The sequence below is a fragment of the Xyrauchen texanus genome, chromosome 32 (assembly GCF_025860055.1).
Source record: "Xyrauchen texanus isolate HMW12.3.18 chromosome 32, RBS_HiC_50CHRs, whole genome shotgun sequence".
Lineage (NCBI taxonomy): Eukaryota > Metazoa > Chordata > Actinopteri > Cypriniformes > Catostomidae > Xyrauchen > Xyrauchen texanus.
This window is the reverse complement of record NC_068307.1, coordinates 27480760-27498154: the sequence shown is the minus strand read 5'-3', so window position 1 is coordinate 27498154 and position 17395 is coordinate 27480760. Positions and strand designations below refer to the sequence as shown.

The window sequence follows — 17395 nt, the reverse complement described above, 5'->3', positions numbered from 1 at the left end:
CTGTGTGTGTGTGTGTGTGTGTGTGTGTGTGTGTGTGTGTGTGTGTGTGTGTGTGTGTGTGTGTGTGTGTGTGTGTGTGTGTGTGTGTATATCTTGACATTTCTGCTGAATAAACACTGCAGATTGCAAATTTGATGTCCTTATCAGGAACTTTGAAGAATTTCCACACCGCTGACATGATCGGCCTTTGTTTGGTTGCGCCGTGATAAGGGCTAGATCGATCCAGAGTGAAATCGGAGCACGGCGGGGCGAGGAAGTATTTTCGGGTCATATTTTCGGCCTTTTTTCTCTTTCGGCCAAAAACCGAAAGTGCCATTTTCGGCGGCCGAAATTTCGGTGCATCCCTAATTTTAAGATCTCTCCAGAGATGTTCATTCGGGTTCAAGTCTGGGCTCTGGCTGGGCCACTCGAGGACAATCACAGAGTTGTCCCATAGCCACTCCTTTGTTATCTTGGCTGTGTGCTTAGGGTCGTTGTCCTGTTGGAAGATGAACCTTCGCCCCAGTCTGAGGTCCAGAGCACTCTGGAGCAGGTTTTCGTCTATGATGACTCTGTACATTGCTGCATTCATCTTTCCTTCGATCCTGACTAGTCTCCCAGTTCCTGCTGCTGAAAAACATCCCCACAGCATGATGCTTCCACCACCATGCTTCACTGTAGGGATAGTAATGGCCAGGTGATGAGCGGTGCCTAGTTTCCTCCAGACATGACACTTGCCTTTCAGGCCAAAGAGTTCAATCTCAACCAGAGAATTTTGTTTCTCATGGTCTGAGAGTCCTTCAGGTGCCTTTTGGCAAACTCCAGGCGGGCTGTCATGTGCCATTTACTGAGTGGCTTTCGTCTGACCACTCTACAATACAGGCCTGATTAGTGGAGTGCTGCAGAGACCGTTGTTCTTCTGGAAGGTTCTCCTCTCTCCACAGAGAAACGCTGGAGCTCTTTCAGAGTGACCATCGGGTTCTTGGTCACCTCCCTGACTAAGGCCCTTCTCCCCCGATGGCTCAGTTTGGCTGGGCGGCCAGCTCTAGGAAGAGTCCTGGTGGTTCCAAACTTCCATTTATGGATGATGGAGGCCACTGTGCTCATTGAGACCTTCAATGCGGCAGAAATGTTTCCGTACCCTTCCACATCTGTGCCTCGATACAATCCTGTCTCGGAGGTCTACAGACAATTCCTTGGACTTCATGGCTTGGTTTGTGCTCTGACATGCACGGTTAACTGTGGGACCTTATATAGACAGGTTGTGCTTTTACAAATCATGTCCAATCAACTGAATTTACCACAGGTTGACTCCAATCAAGTTGTAGAAACATCTCAAGGATGATCAGTGGAAACAGGATGCTCCTGAGCTCAATTTTGAGTGTCATGGCAAAGGCTGTGAATACTTATGTACATGTGATTTCTTTTTCATTTTTATTTTTTAATACATTTGCAAAGATTTCAAACAAACTTCTTTCACGTTGTCATTATGGGGTATTGTTTGTAGAATTTTGAGGAAAATAATGAATTTAATCCATTTTGGAATAAGGCTGTAACATAATAAAATGTGGAAAAAGTGAAGCGCTGTGAATACTTTCCGGATGCGCTGTATTTTTTTTTACTTGTTCAAATAGAAAAATCATACATCAGGCTTCATGCATGACCTGCAAATGCAAAATGTACTCCAGTAATGTAATGATGTGTAAACCTGAGTACTGTCATTGTTTAATGCCCTGTTGTATTTTGTGCAGGTGAGGCTGCTTTGAGAGGTGAGTCCAGAATGCCGTCCATGTCTCATGGAGTAAGCAATCACAGGACAGGGCCTCCTCCCATCAGCCCCAGCAAGAGGAAACACTGTGGGGAAGAAGTAGACAACAACATCGACTGTAACAGCGAGCATGTGGCCAAGATGAGCCGGCTGTTTGCTGCACATTTGTAAGTACAACCAATTAATATCACGTGTCGCTTTCTGTACACATCTGACTTGTTTCCTCTCATTCTGGATTGAAATTCAAAAGCTCTAGCATGCTTTCCACAAGTATGCAACACACTTTAATCGCATGTTTGCTGATCTGGTTGGTGATGAAGCCCTTTTTATTCCATTTCCATTTATGCATTTGGCAGACGCTTTTATCCAAAGCGACTTACAGAGCCCTTATTATAGGGACAATCCCCCTGGAGCAACCTGGAGTTAAGTGCCTTGCTCAAGAACACAATTGTGGTGGCCGTGGGGATCAAACCGACAACCTTCTGCTTACCAGCTCAGTGCTTTAGCCCACTATGCCACCACCACGTTTTTAGAAACGTTACATGCTGTATTCCTACTGAAAGAACGTCAGTAATGCTCAGGAATGTGCTGAGGGCCAAGGCCTGGAATTCCTTACATTCCAGCACTCAGAATGGAGCACATGGTCTGTTTGTAGTGCCTGGCCGTGCCCTCGTGGCAGAGCTGTGGAGCATTCCACATTTTCCTGCTCTGTAAGAGCTGTGTTTAGTTATGGGACACAAGACGTGCTATTCAGCAGTGAATAAGCCACGCTTGTGCTAGGCAGAGCAGCGGACACTAATTTATGACCTCTAATTTGCTCAAAGTTAGGACCAATGTACAACAGTGAGCAAGAACAACAGAAGCTCAGAAAATTAAGGGTTTCTCAGCATGCAAATTTAATTTGACCTATATCCTGGGATTTGACGTTTCCGTGTTTTTAGCAAAAATCCATGTGCTTTTTTAATTTTAGTTCAAAAATGTAATTTACGTAAAATGTAAGGAAAATAAATTTAGCTTTGTCTACAGACGTTAAAGCCAAAATTCACTTGCTAAAAGACACAGAGTGAACATTGGTGTCGCATTTACAAGGTGGCGGACACACACACCACTACTAATTATGAGGTTGCTTTGGCAAAAAGGAGCACCAATAACAAGATCTCCGTTCAAGTCGCTAATACACCTCCGCCTCCCTGCCATCAACAACAGTGATCTCGCCTAGGGTGCCAAAATTATCAGAAACACGGTCGTTATGCTTTGTTACCATAAGAACCAACCTACCTCATGTGCTGGATCCCCCACACACCCAGCTGCCGTTCAATCCGGCGATGTTATCAGATGACCCAATTCCTCTGCCACGCTTTCTGTCTGGTGTGTTAAACGTTTATCACCTTTCATTTAGTATGGCCTATTTGATCATAGGGAATCAGAGAGTGCAAAAGGGCATGATGAGTCTAAGGGGTGTTGGCAAAAGTTGTTTGAAAACATACTTTATTTTTGTAATTCCATTTGGTGCCACTAGTAGCGTAGAAAATACACTTTACCTTTTAAAGTGAATGATGTCTGGAGCAGTCAAGCTCAAAAAATGACAAAAAGCACTAAAATAAGTCATAATACTTCTGAAGCCATAAGATAGCCTTGTGTGAGGAACAGACTGAAATCATATTTGTTTTCTTGTTTTATGTTGTTTTATTCCAGTAAATGTCAAATGTGGCCAGTATTTTCTTTTGTGTTCCATGCAAAAAAAATTTACTACGGTTTGGAATGATGAGTGTGAGTAAATGACAGTTTTCATTTTTGGGGTGAACTAATACTTAAACCGTTCTAACTTTACTTTTGAAATGCAGTCACTCTGAGACATCAAAACACTATTTGATCCTCCTCTTCATCTTATTATACACTTGAAACTTGCTGATTGTAAAGCCTCGTTCACAATGCCAGCAACGAAGCGGCCTGATCTCATTCATTTTCAATGATAGCTGGTGATTTGTTACTGTGAGCAATTTCACTTTTCTGTATGATTTGTCTGAAACAACATGCATGGATATAATGAAAATAGTTGCATGGAAATCCATTTCAGAAATTCTGAGTTTGATTCATACCTGTTTATTTTTAGTTGCATGAAATTATAATTTTTTTTGTCAAATTCGAAGGATTTCAAATTTTTACCAGCAATATATCTAATTTGTAATCGAAAGTTTTGAAGATATGGCCAGTTGTACAGCTCATCAAGCAACCAGCAGTAGGAACGCCTACCAGCCACCAACAACCAGCAGTAGAGCAACTGGCAACCACAAGCGATAAAATCATTGGTGGTTGAAACAGAGCTTAAGGCTTTGCTCTTCTATGTTAAATAAAAGCAGGAATCAAATTAACACTAGCTTAATCAAGTCACTTCTGAAGTTACACCAGATCTCTTCATACTGGAATTTGCCAAGTGAGACACAGTGTTTTATTTAGCATAATATTCTGAAAATTTAAAATGTGTGTATGTGTGTGTATATATATATATATATTTATTTTTTATTTTTTTATTTTTTTTAACTCCGCAAGTAGATTTGAGTATGTGAACGGCTGTTTCGTTTAGTTCCCACACTTTATTGTTATTCCAAGAATTGATGCAATAACAAACCTTAAAAACTATATTTTTACATGGTTTTAAGAAAATGTGATTTGTGCTTGTCTAAGCAACACTTCTTGCCACTATGCCACAACCCTATGTGTTAAAGGTGATTAAGGCATTACTACAGTACTGTGCAAAAGTCTTAGGTACATAAGATGTTTCACAAAAAGATTTTTCTTAAGATGGTTTATTAATATCTTCCGATTTAGTGTGTTAATAGGAAATATAAATGTTAGACTCCCAAACATTACTTTTGCAAATAGAATAGAATAGAGGAACAGGAAGCTCAGCAATAGATCGCATGTCCCCCACAGAACCCCCATTTAACATGGAGACAGTCTGGGATTACATGAAGCAACAGAAGCAGTGTAGACGGCCTAAATAGATAGAAGGACTGTGGCAAATTCTCCAAGAAGCTTGGAACATCCTATCAGCCAACAACCAAGAAAAACTGTGTCCAAGTGTACCTAGGAGAATTAGTGCTGTTTTGGAAGCAAAGGTGGTTACATTAAATATTGATTTAGCTTTAATTTATGTTTACTGGACTTTGTATGACATTAATTGATCAACGAAAACTATTTATGGCATTATTTTGAAAGAAATCATCACTATGCAACATTTTCACAGGTGCCTAACATTTTTCACAGTACTGTATATGGTTGGTAAGGTGTTCTGAATGGTTGTTAGGGCTTTGCTAGGTGGTTTCTTATTGGCCCATGTACAAGCGAGAAAGCAGATTTCCTTATGCCGTTTAAGGGATTAAAAGACATCAAGGTTTCTCCGAGAATGCGGCTTAATGTGGCCTTGTAAATGCTGCTTACTGACTGAGCCACATATACGGGAGTAAAGAGTACGCCGCTTATACATTGCATGAAAACCGGAATCTCGCAATAAGCTGCTTTCTTTTGTCCATGTAAACTTAGTCGTTGTAAGTGTATGCATTATTCTGCCAATTTTATCGTCCGCAAGGCAAACATTTGTGAGATTGATAACTTTCTAATAGCACAAACCACATGATTGTATGTAATGAAATTAGGGTTGCAGCAGTATACCGGTTTCACTATATACCACGGTTTGAAAATTGACAGTTATCATACCATGTACATTTGCTTATCTACGGTATTGAGAAAAAAATGCGACAGGACAGAGATTCTCACATGCTCGTGTGCATCTCCTTTCCTTCTCGACTGTCTGTCAGACTCGTCAACTTGCGCCACACACACACACATGCAGCAGATGTCAAAGAAAAGCGAGGCGAGGGGGGTCTAACATGAGTGTGTGTGTGTGTGTGTGTGTGTGTGTGTGTGTGTGTGTGTGTGTGTGTGTGTGTGTGTGTGTGTGTGTGTGTGTGTGAGTTAAAGCAGTGTTTCTCAACTGGTCTATTCGGACTGGGTCGCGGACAGCAGGGAAATAACAATTCCATGGTAACTTCTCCCATTGAAGATATTTCGGCGGCCGCCCAAGTGATCTGCCGAGACAGATTTAATGATAATCTATTGTAAAAAAAATACAATAAAAAATTACACACCATCACCTTTACAAATTTTTTTCAGGATTTTACATGAGTAAAAGTAACTTTATATATTACGCATAAGTAACAAAATGTTATAGTCTGATATTAAATAATCTAAAGGTAGAATCTATTAGACCTCATTTTATATCAACAGTGGCAGTTGTAGTTAAAGTTTCAAGATGTGTTTCAGCTAGTATTTATTTTTCATAAATCCATTAATTTATTATTATAATTTATTATTTAATTTATTACTATTATTTAAGACTAGCACACTGACCTAACCATGGTAATGAGGAGCCTTTCCTTCTGTGTAATGTGTATAAATATTTAATATTAGGCAACAAACGGGATGATAGTGGGCCCATATAATAAATTTGCTCTTCAATTTTTAAAAGGGGGGAGAGACAACTGCCTGTAGATTTTGACATCAACAACAAAAATAATGTCACTTGATGCATGTCCTTGTACTGGAAAACCATGAACAAAACTATACAACATAAAAGGAAATGCAACCCAGGATACATTAAATACAGGTCATATTTAATCTATGGCAGGTCGACACTTGATGTCCAATGTAAAATCTGTCCTGAAGCAAAACCAGTTGAGAAGCACTGAGATAAAGGTACAGACAGGAGCTGTCTGGCTGTGTTGTCGTACACCTACAGTATATGATAATTATTAATAATCATAGGACATTACTTAAAAAGTTCACACAGTTGATGTTATTTTTCATTTAGTAGTTAATTTAACATATAAACTAACATGCTTTAGTTATATAACATGTTACAGTTACATGCTATTTTTTATAATTTTTATAATTTTGTTTATTATAATTCTGTTAGCTTTATTATTTTTTCTATTTATTTTATTTTCAAAAGGGAGACTTTTTTTACATATACACATAAAATAAATGGTTTCAAGTTTCAATTATAATAAAGTGTTTGCTCAAAAATAAATAAAATAACCCTTCTGTTTTCACTGGTAATAGTAATTGTGTAATACCCTATACCGTGAAACAGTGATATTTTCTGAGTCTCCCTTTTGAAAATCTCATACCGTTGCAACCCTAGATGAAATGTTACATTTGGGATTTGTGGTTGTTCAAATCCCTAACCCTAAAGGTGCAAATATACTTGTAGCAAAATCGAAGAAAGATGGACTTTTTTTTTTTTTGTCTTGTTTTGTTTTTCAAGGTCAGTCTGATGCATTTATAGAGCATGAGGATTGAATTCTGTTTGTTCTGCTGCATAATATCACATGATTTTAATCAGGAGAGAGAGGTGAATGAGCATCTCTTGATTGTTTTTGTTGGGAGTATGTGGCTGACACCAGACACCACAATCTGAGGTAACACTGAAAATAGCTCAGGTTTACATGATTGTGTTATGGTATGGAAGGGAAAACCCTGCAGCATGGGGAATGAAACAGTGGGGGTTGGGAAAATCTGTCTTCCGGTCTCTCTCCTCACCATAGTCTTTTGTCCAGTGCTAGGAAAAGTTATTTTAAGAATTTCTCTGGTTTATAGTTTGTCCATCAGCATCGTTTTATGGTTTCAGTATTGTAATTTCTGTCTTTGCCAAACTAAACTATTTTGAACAGCAAAGCAAAGAGAAAAGTACAAAACACTTCATTAGCAGCAGTGAGAGGACTCGTTAAGATGCCTTACAGGGATAATAAAACTGGAGACTCAGGGAGACATATTGTTGCCAAGTGGGCTTCATGTCAGGGTGGGGGACATTTTCTCATTTTCACTGATGCTGAGAAAACAAAGGGCCTCTTATCCTGCCAGCTCACTGAGTTCTGGAAGCTTAGGCCCCACTGCTGGAAAATGCACATGGTTCATGCCCTGTCGACGTATACAACAAAATAAGAGTCCCTGTTATGTACCAGATGAAAGAAAATAATACCATGCAACGTAAAGACCACATTATATAAACATTTTAGTTTTGTGTCTTTTAATTAATGTCTTCTAGCTTTTGAAGTGCTAATATGTGGAACAGATGTTTGTGCATAACTCTGTGACATCTTTCTTCTAAAGATCTTGGTGGAGCAAACATGCACCAGAACCGGCTTCTAAGTTTCACAAAAGCTGGAAAAATACAGGTGTTTAGCTGTTCAACTGTTTTGAAAGGTTCTCCTAGAGCTGGAAATAATCCATGGCAGCAGCCTGCTGGGAACTTCAAGATTGTGTCCTCCTTATTCCTCCATGGCCAGGCCAACACAGAGTCAGGAAAAGGCAGTGCTTGGGTGGTTAGTAGGGCTGGGTGATATGCAAGAATTTTTTACACAACATTTTTATAAAAAAAGAAAGAAAAATATTGCAATATCCTGTTACATAATAATTATCTCTGGAAGGTAGGCCCACGTAATTTCTACTTATATAAAACTTCTGCAACAGTTTGTTTATTTCACTTAGTCTGTGTAAGCCTAATACATTTCCCAGTTAATGCTGCCTAATTATTCTCTCACGATTATGAAGTTTGGCTGACGATTAATTGTCAAACAAATCATTATGATTATGGCGATTAATTGTCTGTTTTAGGGCTATGGTGATTAATTGTCATATTTCTTAAGGTGTGCTTTTTTTCTGCAGGTGTGCTTCATACACCTTAAGTCATTTTTAACTTGAAACATAAAAACAAAATAATAAAATAAGTATATGTGATTTCCTTTTAAGGCTTTAAACTTATGAATTACATGAAAAATTATGTTTTAAATATCAAAATAGTTCTTAAAATATGATTGAAAAATTTCTCTTTTTGCTAAACTTTAATTTTGCAATCTTACATTTACACTGTTGTTTTTTAAACTCTTATATTTAATATTATATATTTTTATAAAAAAGAATGATTTTTACATCATATTTTATTTCTGTCCTAATTTCTTCACTTTCACGCATTATTCAAATGTTCTTTGATTAAACCAACAAGCCCTTGTTTCTCATGAAGCAAAACCTATGAGATTTTGTTTCTTCATTTCATCACTCCACACAAATAAGTGTGGGTCTCCTCCGCTGTGTTGCTGCATGTATGAACCAGGGACATTTGCCATTACATGATCATTTAAAGTGAAACTGGAGCAATTTGCTTTCACTTTCACAGTTTAACTTTATGGACTGAGACAGCCCGCGGACGGGCCCTTAAATGTACAAAATAAAAGTATGCGATAAACAATACTGCTTTGTGTACATTGGTACACATGCCACATATCTTTGGAAAGCTACATTTCTTGATTTTCTATTGATATAAACCATTTTAAGATACAATCACAGCAGCAGGTACAATCTATATATATCTTTGTCAGACCACCACCATATAAACAACCAATAACAAAATTTAGGCAACTCGCCTATGAAGTCTCATAGTAGTCCACTGATCCATAACTTCCCGACAAAAACGGTGTTGTTTCATTGTCAAATGTCCAAACGATCAAATCAAGTAAAATGTTTAGTCCAAATCACATTATTACATCAATAAATATCCACAGACTCTTGTTGCATCGTTTCAAAGCACCTGGCAGCTGTACCTAATCTTTCACATATTATCGGTAATAACTTCAGTTCAGATGTAAACATTTCCTTTATCCGGTATCAAAATGGAAGCATGCACTCTGACCATTCGATTGACACCTCATTTGACCCAATAGGAGCTTCCATGTTCTGTCCAAAGCCTTCAATAGCCAACCACTGTCTGTGTCTAATGTAAGGGACTCCCCACTTTCCTTTGTTCCCTGATCAAACCAATTACATCGAAGAGTGGAAATGACTGACGCATCGTATAGCCAATGAAATTCTAAAAACAGTGATATGCGGCTTTAGTGGGACGATTAGAGCACGGTTCTGTAATGTGTGTGCGCAAAGTTGCCTTGCCATTACCGAGTGTTTTGTGTGTCCGTGCGTAAAAGGTGAAGTGCTGTTTTGGAACTGTTTACACATTTGGAGATTTAAATATGGTGAAACGGATGCGAAAAACAGGATTTTCACCCCAGGATGTGATATAAGAAGGTTAAATTAAGAGTTTGGAGATGAAATTTCTGAAAACAATACGGATGATTCGGAGGCAGAGGAAATGTTTGTGGAGAGATGAGACAATGCTCTGGACAAGTAAGTGTTTTCTTGTGTTTTATAACATATATTACTGTATATTCCGCATAAATAAGCTTTAGTTTGAATAATGAATACACATTTTGTAATTACCCTTTGTCGTGTGTTTTCTCAGTGAGTGTTTGAACCGTTTGTGCGTGTTTTTTGTATTTGTTTGTGCGTGTGTGAGGTTTTAGTTCATTGTTTGTTTCAGATCTATTGACATGCTATATAGATGTTTTGTATATTTACTGTAAATATGTATTTATATATATATATATAAATGGACGCGAAATACATATATAAATAAATCAATAAATATAAGTTGAAAATAAGAATATATGTTGTGTTTGAGAGTCTATTTGTTACAATGCGGGGAGGGGTAGGCCCATCTATTTGTTACAATGCTGAATTCATGGGGGGAGGTGTAGGCCCATCTATTTGTTCCATAGTACATTGGCAAAGTATACAGTATTTACAGTAAATATACATACAATAATACATATTTACACAGTCGAAAGAAAAACTATATATATAACTTTTATAACTATATATATAAAACTATATATACAACTTTTCCATCTTTTCTGTATTCTATCTATATAGATAGAATACAGAAAAGATGGAAAAGTTGTGTCTAGCTTTGTAAATTACATTTATTTATTCTCACTGAATCAGATAGCGATTGGGAGCCGGATACTTCTCCCCCACTCAGCAAGCGGCCACATAAAGTGGAGCAGCAGGACAGCACCTCATCAAGAGAGGAGCCCCATGAACCAGAAGGCTTTCAGAGAGACCCTTGCTGAGGATCTGGCAGAGTTGGGGTCTCACTCCACAGCCAGACCCGTATCTCCTGCTCCACGAAGAGCACATCACAGGCCGTTGCACATCACCAAATCTTGCACCGCTGGTCGTCTGAAGTGCAGGCAGTGTCATGCAAAGACACCAGTGAAGTACTCCTCCTGTGATGTGCCTTTGTGCTTTGTACCCAAATGTGACTGCTACAATGACTGGCATGTTGCTAGAAACATGTACAGTTTTATAATGGTTTGTAAATACTTTGTGTAAAAATTCATGTAAATAGTTTGTTGTGTATTTTTTATATAAACAAATTGTCCACCATAGCACTAGTTTTGACTCTTTTATATGCACAACATTTAGTTTCAAGAAGAGAAAAGGCACTCTAATGTGTTTATGCATCAGTTACTCTGTGTCAGCAAAACTAATAGTGGATCTGGATATGGAATATGATAGCTCTAAGTGTCATCTTTCATTAGAGCCCAAAATTATGACTGTACGTTGAATCGTTCAAAAGTAGTAGCCTTTTTGTCCTAGGTTACCAAAGGGTCCTTTTGGAGTATCCAAAAGGCACTTTTGTAAAACGCCTGGGTGTACCCTTAGAAAAACATGTGTAAAATATTCATTTTTTATGGTATTGTTATAACATTTGAACTTGGACTAGGTAAGGCTTCATGCTGTGATCCCATTGTGTTCTCAAGCTAATGAGACAAGTTATAGTCATCTGCAGGCATCTGTATTCAAAAAAAAATTTCAGGCGGAAAAACAAACTTATATTTCATTGTGTTCTATTACTCAAAATCAGTAGCACTAACAGTAATTCTGACTGCTGGGGAAAAAACTTCAGAGTGTCCCCTTTCAAATGTGACCAAAACCATGCATGTACTCCAAAAGGTTCAAGAACAGCTTTAAATTGTTTTGGGTATGCCTTGATTAGGCGTTTTAGGCAAATTTTATAGGATTGGGAAGAGGTTAAAATTGTTTGTTTATATTTTTGCGGGAGTTTGGCGCAAAGTGCTTCACGCTCTTCCGGACAGCAGCTGGTTGATGTCTGCGGTGCGGCTCAGTGACTCTTGGCTGACTGAGTTCAACTGAATGACACAAAAAGTGCTGTTGATGGTATTTATACATTACTGTGCAAAAGTCTTGGGCACATAAAATGTTTCACAAAACCTTTTTCATAAGATGGTTATTATATCTGATACTTAAGTGTGTCAATAGGATATATACATTTTATACTCCCAAACATTCCTTTTGCAAATAGAATAGAAGAACAGGGAGCCCTGCAACAGATGACATGGCCCTCACAGAGCCCCCACTGAACATCGAGTCAGTCTCGGATTACTTGAAGAGACAGAAGTAATTGAGACAGCCTAAATAAATAAAAGGAACTGTGGCAAAGCTTGGAACATCCTATCTGCCAACAACCAAGAAAAACTGTCCAGGTGTAAGTAAGAGAATTGGTGCTGTTTTGAAGGCAAAATTGTTTACACCAAATATTGATTTAGCTCTTTTTCTGTTTACTGGACTTTTTATAACGTTAATTGATTAATGAAAACTATTTGTCATAATTTTTTATGAAATCCTCACTTTGAAAGTGCCTAAAACCTTTGCACAGTACTTTTAATTCAATAAAAATTCCTTTATTTGGACATAATAATGTGATTGGAATTAGAATGCCCAATAATCGCGTTGTCTCAATTAACCATGGACCGATCAAATAACCACAATCGGATGGTTATTTAATAATCGAGACAGGCCTAAATGTGTTCTTATTCAAATTATGTTTTTGTGTTTTGTTAATCCAGTTAATACTGCCTAAAGAAAATTAAATCTAACTCAAAGTTTGAATTTTAGGTTCAAGATGAATGTGTCTTCTATTTTATGATTTAATAACTTTCATCTTTGTTTCTTAAACTGCGCTTTCTCTTAGCAAATTGTAAGATTGTTTAATGGGGCCTACGCACACATACATTTATTTCTAAGAAGAACGTTAGTTGAATTCCATGGCCTGCAAATTAAAGACTTTTCTTTATGGAGTGGATGATGAATAAAAGTTAATATCACAAAGCAATGTGTTTTGCATAACTTGACTGAATTGTTTCGTCACCCATCATTTTTGTTCTTATTACATTTCATAATAATGTCTTTTCCTGACTGTGAAGGAAATATCTCACCAGGAAGCAGGAATGATGTTTCAAACATTTGTTGTTGTTTTTTAAAGCTGAGGTGCAATATTGTGCATTTATTTATTTATTAAATAAACATGGTTTTATTTATTTATTAAATAAACATGGTTTTATTTAGCTCTTAAATACAGTCTAAAAACAAATATAGTTTGATGTACTGAAACTAGTACATACTACTAGTACTGATATTGACGTTTTTAGACTGATCGGGTATCAGTCCGACGAGCAGAACCCCCAAAGTAGACCAAATGACTTGTGCATTTTATTCAAAGTCACTTGAAGACATGCAATAGCTCTGTGAATCGCAAAAGGCTGTGTTTAATAATTAAAAATATAGTATGCAAGCGCATCACCAGCGAGTTAGTGAGTGACGCTGCTCTGTTGACGCATACACACACACAAGCGCACAGGCTGGTGATGCACTCTATTTTCAGCCTTCACAGCGGTGTGCAGTATTTGAACTCTACATCTCTGATGTAGATATTCAATAGTTCAGTTCACTTATGCATTTAGAGCATTTTACCAGAACTTGATTAAGAAGCGAATTAAACTACTGTGAACTAGTGTTGTCAAAAATACTGGTACTTCGGGACCAAGTCGATTCTAAAATAAAAAGATGTAACGATACCAGTGTTTCTGCATTACAGGTAGTGCAGAGCACCAACTCTATCTGGTACCAGCGCACAGTATGACTGACACACGACCGCTTTAAAATGCTTATTTTGAACATGTGCTCTGTTATACTTTGTACACTGAAATTAACAAATAATCAAATTAAAATTATGAAATGTCCTAGTGTGATTTATTAAACCACTAAAGGCTGCAATCTTACTGTGAAAGAGCTGCATTCTTCATATCAATCTGACCCCTCATCCACTAGATGCTCCACAGACATTGAGAGATGACAGCAGAGCACTAATCTACTGTGAACCACACAGCACATGCATTTCCATTTATGAGTTGACCAAAGTGCTTCACAGTAATACAATTTAAAACATAACATTTCAAAATTACCACATACACTAAAACTAAAATATAAACACTCCAAAACTGTTCATTTGTCGGATTCAAAGGCCAGTGTAAACAGATGAGATTTCAGACATGACTTAAAAGACTTCAGTGATCACATTGGGCCATATCACAAACTGTTTATCCGGTAAAGAGTTGCTTGCGGCAAAAAATACACATCATAATAAAAGCACGATTCAAAATAAAATCTAGATGCCTGAAATTGAAGAAATTTAGTAAAATATATTAACTGTAGTAAAATGTAATATTCACTGCAATAATGATAATTAATGTAAAGATCACAGGAAAGACAAATCTTGAATAAACAAATTCTGGAAATTTCTGGAAAATAATAATCATTATATAATTAAACCTATAATTATTAAAAATGACTAAACTGGTGTGTTCAATAGCACATTATAGTATTAGCATATTTTTGCTGTGGTATCGAAAACGGAAATTTCTCTGGTATCGGTACCGACTACTGAAATTTTGGTACCGTGACAACACTACTGTGAACTAACCAACATACAGACACTTACAGTACTTCCTGGAGAATTTCAAAATAAAATAATGAAGGTTTTAAAGTTAAAGGTGCATGAATAAAATACAATATATTGCTGTTGTATTTAAAATTCTAAATAATAATTATTACATTATAATCATTAAGTTGAATGGGTTCCAAAAAATAACTGTGAATTAAAAGTGAACTGATATCTTACAACTAAATTGAACAAAGACATCTGAATCATTTAAAGTCCAGATACAAGTTGAAAGAAATTTGCAAAGAAAACTGACTTTTCTACTGAAGGCTAAGATTGGAATTACTATTAATTTTGCTGACTAGTTAACAATAAAGTTTTTTAATAGGCTATACATTTATATTGATATAATGTGTAGTTAGAGGTTTTTGTTTCTTTATTATTTTACTAATTGAAGGTACTCATTTATATGTAAAGATATTCTAAACTGAATATGCAAAAAACAACACTGGTATTGGTATTGGCAGATATTGAGATTTCAGGAATCGGATCAGAATAGAAAAAGTGGTATCTGTGCATCCCTAACTAAAACAGCACCCACCCCCCCAAGACAATGAGTCTTCGGCACTCAAGCAGTGCTAACAAATCACCATGTTTCACTTGTGCTCAAAACAGTCCTTCCAATTTAAAAGAAAATTAATCCTAAACTCCGCAAAGATAACTGAATGTACTGTTAGTTTGATTCTGTCTTTTGTAAGAAAATGAGATTTGCTAATGCGCACGTACTGCCAGTGGGTGTTGGACTTCTGTGTGCACTGTTCAGGGTTTTTCCTGCATTGAAAATGTTTCAGCAGCCAGCCATGCCCAATTTCTGGCCGGCAAAACAGAAAGAATGATTTTCATCTCCCGTTCTCCGTGCTAGTGTGCTCTGTTATGCGACTTGTGCGAGCCATCACTGAACCAATCACACAAGGGATCCTCTCTGCTAGATTATCTTGACATGCACGAAAATAAAGGTTTTTCAAACACAAATCATCACCCTTACTAAAATAGATCACGCGATTCAACAGCAGTTACATAAACTGTGGGATTTTGTGAAAAATGTTGCAGTTTATGCTAATCTATTTGGTGGAATTTATTGTACATTTTTATTACCACTGTCCCAGTATCTAAATATGCTTCATATATTATTTTTCATAAATTATTTTCAGCAAAATAAATATTTTTAACTAGTTATAATATTCTGACTGTTCCATGCATGAGTAGAGCACTTTACTGAGTTTCCTACTCCATACCTGATATTGTTTTCCTTTCATCCGGTTCCTAATAATTTAATTAATCTTTAAGAAAATAGTTAAGGCAAGCAAGTCAAGTTTATTTCCTAATACCAAACATCGTTCTTGTCATGTTCACTGTTGTCTTTTGTTTTGTGCTTTTATGTTGAAGCTTAGTTTAGTTCATGTTTCCTGTTTTGGTGTTTGTAGTCCTTTGTAGTTTCTTCTATTACCTTGTCTTGTTTCACTGTTGCCCTTTGTTTGTCATTTTTGTCACTTTTGTAATTCCTTAGTTTTGCACTTTTGTCACCCTTGTACTTCCATAGTTTTCTTGTTAGCGTTTGTGTTCTCCGTTCATTGTTTTCACCTGCCCTCGTTAATTTGCCATTGGATTCTGTTCATCACCTTGCTACCTTGTTTGAGTTCTGTTTGTTCATTGGCCCCTTTTTCCCTTGTTCATGTATTTAACCCTGTCTGTTTGTTCAGTCTCTGTCGGTCGTTGTTTGTGAATGGATGTATCTGTTAGCTCCCTGTTTCCAGCCCGAGTTCCCTGTGACTACTCTCCCGTTCGGGGTTCCTGTTCCCCTTGTTGATGTCCCCGTGTCCTTCCAAGGTTTTATCGTGACAGTTCTAACAAAACATACAGACAGGAGGGAAACTTTGTCAATAATTTGTTGTTAAGTCTTGGGGGTCCAGTCTTTAAAACCCTTTTTGTACTTGCCCTTGTATTTACAGTACAATGTGTGAGAATGACTCCTCATTTCTGTGGTTAGGTCAATGGAGCTAAGCTTTCTAAAAAAATTATAAATAAATGATAGAAATAAAGTGTTAAGTTTAGTTTGATTTCACATAGCACCTGAAATTAAAAAGTTAGGTGTTGTGTCCAAAAGGTTCCATATATTTAGATGGTGAAAAATAACATCTATCCAATGTAAACATGACATGTAATATATATATATATATATATATATATATATATATATATATATATATATATATATGAATTCAATGTAATTATGTAATAAAACAACTGGGGCTAAGACCATTTTTGACTATAAAAACCCTGCTGATATTTCCTTTTTAATTTATCCTTCTAACAATTTCTTTGTGCAAACAATTACTAAAATGGGAAGACTAAACAGAAAAAGTAAAAGTTTTTGTATGAATTGAGCAAATAAAATGCTAAAATGCTTTTTTTATAAAAAAAAAAAAATATTTGTATATGGAATTTACTATTATATTAATTTGTGTGATATATTGGCCAATCTGCTCTCTGGATATCAGCATCAGTCATTTATAACCCAAGTCAGTCAACCACTAGTATTGTGTCTATTCGTCTTGTGGATGTACTTTTTGAGTATTTTAACATTTACGGATTGGCCCCATTCACTTCCATTGTAAGTGATTTTTTTTTATTTATTTACAAATTTTTGTAGTAATCAAAATTATGCCACTGTCGATTGCTGTCTAAAGCAAATATAATTTTTTTAAGAGTGGTAGAAATATGGCAAACAGTGAACTGTGTGTATGGGATGGCTCTATCAGATGAAGTATGATTTCCAAGTGACCGGCTGTGTTTGTATTCTGTGGCTCTGCCTTCCTTTCCTTGATTTCTCCCAGATGTTTCCTGTATCTTTGTGGGCGAGGTTCCAATTGCTTAAACGAGAAATGATATACATCTTC

The 17395-nt window shown here is 36.7% G+C and overlaps 1 protein-coding gene across 6 annotated transcripts in view; it reads left to right on the top strand.

Moving 5' to 3' along the window:
- LOC127625702 (transcription cofactor vestigial-like protein 4) overlaps positions 1-17395 on the top strand; it is a 180905-nt gene that overhangs the window by 33148 nt on the left and 130362 nt on the right. For all 6 annotated transcript variants that reach the window (XM_052101056.1, XM_052101052.1, XM_052101051.1 and 3 more), the window contains one exon: positions 1731-1914. In XM_052101056.1, coding sequence (XP_051957016.1) covers positions 1731-1914 — 184 coding nt within the window. The remainder of the gene's footprint in view (positions 1-1730; positions 1915-17395) is intronic.